Below are 8,715 nucleotides of genomic sequence, written 5' to 3' on the forward strand. Positions count from 1 at the left end.
TACTTTCTTAAATTGTCTTTGCTCAATTTTTTTCAGATTAATCAGACAAAAAGCCAAAAAAATGAAAAAAATGCAAAATTTGGCAAAAAAAATGTCTGCTACAAATTTTCGAATTTTGAAATTTTGAAACTGCTATTCTTTCAGATTTTGCCAGTAGATTCCAAAAATGCAAGCCCAAAGAAAATCGACCGAAAAATACGACTTCTAGAGCCGATTAACTATTCTTGCACATATTGAACTGTGGCACTTCCGGTTTTGCAAAAAAAAATCCAAAATATATTTATGCACATCGTCGCCTATATCTAAGGTTCGTGAATGTTGAATGGTTGCTGCAACTATTGTAGTCTAAGCTCAGGAAGGTGTGTAAATTTCGAAAAAAAAAAAAAAAAAAAAAAAAAAAAAAGAATTGACATTTCGATAACAAACGGGGACTTTGCTGAAAGCAAAGTCCCACAAAAAAAAAAAAAAAAAAAGAATAGACATTTCGATAACAAACTGGGACTTTGCTGAAAGCAAATTTCAATTTTGATTTAAAAAAGCAATTGTTCTATATCTATGTAAAGTGCATGAGAAGCACATTTGCTGAAAGCAAAGTCCCACAATAATGATAAGTTCTTAACTTAAAATAAAACACAATGAGAAATATAGTGTAATATAATCTTAGCTAGTCGTCAGTTTTTTTAGTTATTAGTTTGGTGTAAAACTAGAAAAATCTACTAATGTTTGTATATTCCAAATATTATAAACTTGAGGGCTAAAGGAACTACAGTGATAACTTTATTGTGTGACAACATTAACTTGGTTAAATTATCAAGCCTGGGTATATTATAACTTTGTTTATGTTTAGAAATATTTTATACTATTGATAAACCAAAGAAAACCTGGGATTCAAAGACTTGAAATATCTGAAAGTAACGAGGCCTAGGTGACGCTCCAGGCTTTTTACAGATCTAGTCATTTTCTTTGTGTGTAAATGTAGTGAATACGTAAAATTATTTCTTCTCTAAGCTCAACTAGGCGTCATATAAGTTGGCAAAAATCGTTTCTTGTACCATTACAGATTCCTTTTGCAACTCTCTAAATACTCCTTTAATATATTACATATTTAGACATCGACAATGACTCTTAGGTAACATTTGGTGTTAAAGGATGGTGATTGCAAATGGCGTCCTCCATTGAATTATCCGGAAATAATTTTCAAATTAAACCCCTTTTCGATTATCCATCGATGTTAAACTTGACTTGAAAGTTACTTACAAGTTTCCTGAATATTCACAAAAGATTTCAGAGCAACAATATTTTGTTTGAAGTAATCTAATTGGCCTAGAAGTAAACTCTCTACCAATCAAAATTAATGACGAGAATATGGGATTGTGAGAGCAACGATAGATTATAGACAATATCTATTCTACCTTTACTAAAGGAACATGCAGAATGTTATACACCCTATCAGTTCATTATTTAACAATATAAAACCTTACCTGTTGAATTTCTGCATCCACTACAATTTATATTCCTGTTAAAACCTAAAATTAAATATTGAGTGACCCATCAACAATAACATATCAAACATATAATTTATTTTCTATGGATAGATTCTGAATCAATCCTTTTGAGATTGTATTTGTTTCTTTTTTTGGAAGATTGTAAACATGGAAATAATCAATAGCATATCAAACATATAATTTTCTATAAGTAGATTTTATTTATATATCCTGTCTTATAAGATTGTTTACAAGAACTCATAAATCACAATTAAGATAAATGAGACAAGAATTCATTCATTCAAATTTACTTCAGCAGAATTGGTCTTGTTTCCAAAACGTTGACATTTTTTCAAACAGTTTCAAATAATTAGAAAATAAAACCTTACCCCAAAATCTAAAGAATAAAATATCTTCTACATCTGGTTCCATTCCTCGTATCTCCAGTTTCAATTCATCAACAATATAATCATTTTCTGTAACTAACATCGGAGTTTCAGAACAATTCAACAAGTTCTGATTCTTGTTGAACAATTTCACTTTGGAACAGGTGTCTGGTTTTAAATTGATGAATATATTGTTTAAATACAGATGACCAAAACTAAAAAAACAGTCACAATCAATTTTCTGTCCAACAAACTTCTCTCCAGAAAAATAAATCATTGGAAATTCGACATTTTCATTTATTTCATTAGATAAATCTATGAGGAATGATTCTGAAACAAAGTATAAATTCACTATAATATGAGTTTCATCTGCTTATTTCAAATTCAAATAACGAACTTCTTAAGTAGTTACAGAGGAATCACAGTCAATTTGCTTCTCTACAGAGTAATAGACTATTAGATGTATTATGGCAAAGTTTAAGTAACAACCGAATAATATCAGTTTTGGAATGTGAAAGATTGAAGTAGTAGATCCAGAGATCCTTGGGTAAAGGGACCCTCGAACGTTAGCGTATGAAAACTTTGATTTGCAAGTAAAAATTAATTTTTAAACACTCCAAACGCATCCGAAATCAAACTCAAGCTCAAAGTCAAAATGAGATTATATCTGCCCAGTAAAATCGTCAACGTAAAAGGAAACAGTAATGATGTCATTCCCCAATTTTGGGAAGTTCAAACATGTCCGTAACCATGCACAAAAGCAACAAACCGATAACTGAGCCATGTATTGCGTTTACGAAGATGTTGATTTTGAGTTTGAGGACACATGTAAGCAGAAATTTGGATTTGCTGAGGAATTTGATTGGATTTGCTCGGATCCATTTTTACTGGGTTTACCTAATCGTTTAGGTAATCGTAGCGTTATAAGTGATGAACAAAGATGGCCTGGTTGTAGTATATATAATTATTATGGCCTTACGGGGAATAATGTATTGCTCACCTGTTGCGATCTTGTTGCTATTGTGTTGCATGCCTGTTACGATCATGATTCCGTCACCTTTATCGACTTCACTAATATCACATGAGAAAAATTGCCAAACTATCACGCTTTTAATAATCAACCCATAAGTTAACTCATATGTTTCAGTATACGCTATTCTATAGTGTGAGAGCGATTTAAATTTGAGTTGCGTTCATAACTTCTAAGCTGCGTAGCTGTTACGATCGTGTAGCGTGCACAGCGTCTCGTGTGGGTTCCGGTTGCATATAAATTGATCACCGACATTCGCAGAGAATTATTGAACATTATTAAAACTTTCCGAAATTATCCCGAGTTTCTTGCGATCACGTTGCTTTGCCTATTAGTTCCAAGTGAAATGCGGTCAGAACGTACGACCACTATTTTTTACTTGCAACCATACACAACTGGGGATCGCTTTGGTGGAAGGGCGCCTTACAAAGAAACAAAAGTTGTTTGCAGACTCATTGTTCATTTTGTGATACAGGTAAATTGGAAATACTTTGATGTTGTAAACATTTCTGGATATGGAACCACATCATGTCATTTTGAATTTGAAAAAAAAAACGATCATTAAAATATATAATTCTCGATATTTCTGTATCTATGTCAGCTATAAACCTATTCTCAGTAGCTCTTTGTACATTTTTAGGAATCCAATGGTTTATGTTTCAAGTGACTACAACTTCCACCATGTTGAATTTGAGTTTTCTAATTACACTCGTCCGAAAGACGTAGTACATAGTTTTGGAAGGCAAAATGTGAGTTTGGAAATGCCGCCATATGGTAAGGGGAGATAACATAATATATTATTACGGTATTGAGGTCTGCTGGAATTGGAGGAACCACATCGGACGAAGAATAGGAATATCCCAAATAGAAGTCAAATGTGTCCCCGATACACATAAAAAAGGACTAGAAACCTCTTTACAATCCCTTTAAGCAGAAATTATTAATGCATAGAAATATCACTTAATAGTCCCGACCTAAATTACACTACTTATCTCAGTCCTCTATCTTTGAAATGAATAAGAGGTTTGTTTGGTATTGTATTTTTACAATGTAGTCAATATAGATTGCAACAGAAAGAAAAGTACTTTCGGGTTACTCACTATCCCCTCACCATGGCCTTACGGGGAAATGGAACACTGTTTAGGCGACATTTTCACAATGTCAAGGTATTCGGAAAGAGCCTAATGATGTAAAAGTTTGTAAAATATTAATTGTAAAGATGCCCCCTAACCAATGTTCCATTTCTCAGTAAAACATAAGCACTAGGGTAAGCATTCTTCGTTCCAAACTTAATATTTTCAGAATTCCAAAATTTTAAAAGCTAGGACCACATCAAAACACATTGTATTGATCAACTATATGAAACGCAAGTAAGAAAACAGTCATCAATCTAAAAACTTACTGGGATAACAGTAAAATGGATAATTCATCAATCTCTTATTGCCCGACTTTATTCTAACTTTGTTGATTATTTCACAGCAATTTTTCAGCATACAGTTTTTATACACTTCATTTCGATCTTGTATCTTTAAAATAGATGTGGAGTTACTCTCTTTACATGTTTCATAGCTGTCTAATGGACAGTCATCAGAATCATATTCACTTTCTCTCATTACATTTCCACCATGTTCCATTAAGATTATGTCATTTTTATCCTCACAACTTATATTAAAAACTGATTTGTCTCCACAGCCACATAAAAAACACGATTTGAATTGATCACAGTACCTTTGTATGAAACCATCTGAATCTGAAATAAGAAGAACCACAATCATGTTATAATACAGAGTCGTTTGAATCTGAAAATAAAAGAGATTATTAAAGGGGTAGTGAAATTATTTTCAGTGTAAAATTGTTAGTATTAAAAACGATCTAAATTATACACGATACTAAAATATACTAGTTACTTCTATAGATGAACTTGATCAACCTGAATTTGTTCTAGAAGAATTAAAAACAAAACAGAGTATACTATTTGTTAAATAAGCAGATTAGAATAGTTTTGGATTTGGGCTTAAAAAAGTAAATTCTCGATATATAAAGCTGTATAGATAAACAAAAATATTTCGCTAAAACTTTACGTTTATTTTGCATTACCGTATATTGATTTTCCAACATCAACCGCAAAACGTAGGGATATAAAATGTTAACGTAAACCTTTAAGATAATTTCGATGTTTTTATATGTCTCTGGTAACGTATGACACAACTCTCCAGATTTTGAGACATAGTTTTCTCTAATTTGAGCAGCTAATGTTACATGCTACTTGACGGAATCAGGCATGGGACGAGATTTTGAAAGAAATAAACCCGCCTCGCCGGGTCATTTGTCTTGTCACATGATAAACCAGCGTTTATAACAAGATCCACATTCATTCCTTAAGTAAATAAATAATAAATAAATAAATATATAAACTTTACCTGTAGAAATGGAGAGAAAAACCATAAGACATACTACCGACTTCATCTTTACTGAACACTATATAAACTGTAATAAATATTGAGAGAGTTCACATCTAATCGAGAGGAAACAAATAAGTTGACACTTAAAATTTTGTAAACTTTTAGTGTTGAATTATGATACAATATTGGTGGAAGTTTACACTATATACTGGGTATTCGTACCCCAATACGGGTATGTTAGTGGGTAACTAACAATGACATAATGTGTGATCATGTTAATAATTTATTAACACAAGGGCATTCTAAGACTAACAGTACTATTTTGAGGCTGTCATTCCAACCCAATCAACGGAAAAGACTATTGTGAATATGGTTATGAAATCAACATCAATTCGATTGAGATTACACCGATAAAGACAACAACCTGCTGTTTCGTCTTCCATCATGTCTACTATTCTAGGCTAGAATTTCGAGCTGTAAACTATCTTGCGTCATTTTTACCTCGGACGGAATGTACTCAGCCGAACTTGATCGAGAAAATTACGACCTCTGAGACCACGTGATATACGACTGATAATATACGACTGATGTTTAGGGAAAATCCCACTTCTTAATCCAAATGTAACTAAAAGAAATGTAAATTGAATGCCGACAAAACACACATTCAGGTGTCAACATGTAATCAATGTTCAAGTTCAAAGGGGAACAACTTTTGATGACACTAATTGAGGTGTTTTTGGGAAGAAGTACTGTTTTTAGTGTGAATGAACACTTGAATAGTAAATGAAATGAATGGAGTTTTACGTCCTACTTTTCTGCACCATGTGGGCTAATGAAGACGGGCAACGCCATGCAGGGTGCCATGAGGAAAATTTTGCCAGGACAGAGGCATTAGCCTGCTCTTTTTCGATTTCCAACTGTCGAGGGATCTTTAACGTGCACAGCCTGTAGCACACGGGGCCTCGCTTTATTTTCCAATCCGAACGACTAGACGCTTTTTCCATTTCAGCCCCTCGTACCTGCATCACTGACAGGGGAAAACCGGGTTGAAAAATCCGAAGGTATTATCTCGCTGAGCCACCGCGGCTCCCACACTTGAATAGTAAGATACGAGTAATGCTACATACGAAGCAGTGAAATGATTATAATTTAAGGTGTTTAATTGCACTAAGGACAAATTAACACTTAATTAAGCGTTACATTTAGTGTTTTGAAATATACGTAATATATGCTGCAGGTGTAACGAGGTGTAAACACTTTATATAGTGTATTCTAACACCAATATAGTGTTAAATGGATGTTTTCAACTTACATTTCAAAAGGTGTAAAAAATAGACTACGCTAGTAAAAGTGTTAACTATCCAATGTTTCAGGGTAAATAATTACATTTAGTTTTAACAGTGTATAGCTTGACGTGTTACTCATTTCCTATTCCTGTTGTCTAATATACATCCGAATTCATTAAAAGTTTGTCCTATAAAGTTTGAATGTAACTTAAAATATTTTAACGTAATATTCTTACTCTCTATTGGTTATGGTTTATAGGCATATAATATATTTGATAAAATCGCAAAATTGTTCTTTTCATGGGTTTAATGTAGAGATTTCTTTCCGCGAGAACACATTATATTCACTGTGCAATTATTCAAGTGCAGCAAATTTCATATCGGGTTACTCTGTTCCCAAATGTAGAATAGGTATTAGGGTGATTGAAAGTAAAAAGGTACTTTCGAACAACAATTTGGTTGGCATTGGCACAGGGTTATATTAATGATTATAACAAGTGTAATTATATGTTTTATATCAAAATATTATAGATGTTTATCATATGATTATTCATATCAAGAACTAAAGCCGAACGAAAGAATACCAAACTCTGAAAGTGAGTCGGACAAAAAAGGCTTAATAATTTCTCAACAAATCTTCCTGATGAAATGCCTAAAGTATATGTTAATATGTGCACGTCACTCAAATCATGATAAACATCATAATAAACTTTCTATAGAGCTTAGGTCTGAGCATTTTCCTAGATATTTGCTAGAGATTCTGTTGTCGACATCTTCTGATGCTTCTTTCGGTGTCTGAATATTCAAAATGTAAAAAGATATGAAAGCTGTGAGAACGGTATTCTGATTAAGTGTAAAAAATATGGTTTCCTTCTTTATGAGATATACACCATAGAATGAAGTGTTTCTAATAATTGAGATAAAGCAAATATACTATCAGGTCTAAGAAAACATCATTTCAAGATTAATAAAATGGTGAAAATATTTTTCCAAAGGTACCTGTTGCCATCTTGGATTTTTAGATTCTGATTTTAGTCATAAAAATTCCCAAAAAATATTCATCCCAATGACTTGAAATTGTGCAGATAGTTTTCCGGTATAGCTCTCTGTGCCATAGGAAAGTTTGGTCACAAAATGATGATTAGGAAACAAATTATAAACATTTTAGTGTCAATGTTCGAAATTTTCACAACTGGTATGGTTGCTATGGCAATGATTTATCACTAAAATCTTAGTGGATTTCAACAAAATTCTCCTATTGCTCTAAGTCAGGCCTGTACAACCTTTCCGCAACGGCGGGGCACATTTGAGGGATGCGAGTAGGCCGTGGGCCACGTAACCAACCATCAATGAATCATGGAATAAACAATGAGAATCATGCAATTTTTTCAAGTCATTTATTCAATAACGTATTTCAATGTACATTGCAAGTAACAGATATATTTGACGTAAAATCACTGTTCACACGAGGTCAGACCTCGTTAACGATTTGTTGGTTAGATTCATTTTGACGTCATACTTTGATATAACAGCGCGGATTATAATGGGTTTCGATATCACACCGACAATGACAAGAGCAAACGAAGCATTTGCTCGCGGGCCGCATTTCTCTCAAAATTTTACTTGACACCTCGAGCCGCACGAAATCATCCCGCGAGCCGTAGGTTGCACAGGCTTGCTCTACGTGATCGTATGTTAAGTTATGTTACCAATTTCAACTAGATTGGAGTGTAAGTTGCAAAAAAAGAGCTTGACCAAAATTGTAAATCATTGAAAAAGACATATTATTATTATAATCAGTACCATTGTTATTTAAATCTGTATTTATTTCGGTCATTGATTGTATATTTAGAGTGGAGTCTTCTCCGTTATTTACTACATAAATAGATCTACTATAGCAGACGAATTCGTCTCGTTGACGAATCTAGCAGACACCACAGGTCTCATTGTTAATGTTGAATGAAAACGTATCAATTGAGCCACCTGATTTTTAAATTAGTGTTCGTTGGCAAAGTATGTCGAATTTATTTACAGATCAAAACTTTTTTATCGGTATTTTATATAGATACTTTTCGATAATTAATTAATATTTCATTGCAGTCAAAAATCTAGATTCTGAAAACCTTC

The 8,715-nt window shown here is 33.0% G+C and overlaps 1 protein-coding gene across 1 annotated transcript in view; it reads right to left on the reverse strand.

Moving 5' to 3' along the window:
* The window catches only part of LOTGIDRAFT_162805 (hypothetical protein), a gene marked incomplete at both ends in the record, with an annotated part of 10,689 nt that extends 5,323 nt beyond the window's left edge, over nucleotides 1–5,366 (reverse strand). The window contains 4 exons of the mRNA XM_009058832.1: nucleotides 1,482–1,526; nucleotides 1,874–2,200; nucleotides 4,303–4,650; nucleotides 5,321–5,366. Coding sequence (XP_009057080.1) covers nucleotides 1,482–1,526; nucleotides 1,874–2,200; nucleotides 4,303–4,650; nucleotides 5,321–5,366 — 766 coding nt within the window. The remainder of the gene's footprint in view (nucleotides 1–1,481; nucleotides 1,527–1,873; nucleotides 2,201–4,302; nucleotides 4,651–5,320) is intronic.
* Between the last annotated feature and the right edge of the window lie 3,349 nt (nucleotides 5,367–8,715).

This window comes from Lottia gigantea (assembly GCF_000327385.1).
Source record: "Lottia gigantea unplaced genomic scaffold LOTGIsca_36, whole genome shotgun sequence".
In the NCBI taxonomy this organism is placed as follows: Eukaryota; Metazoa; Mollusca; class Gastropoda; family Lottiidae; genus Lottia; species Lottia gigantea.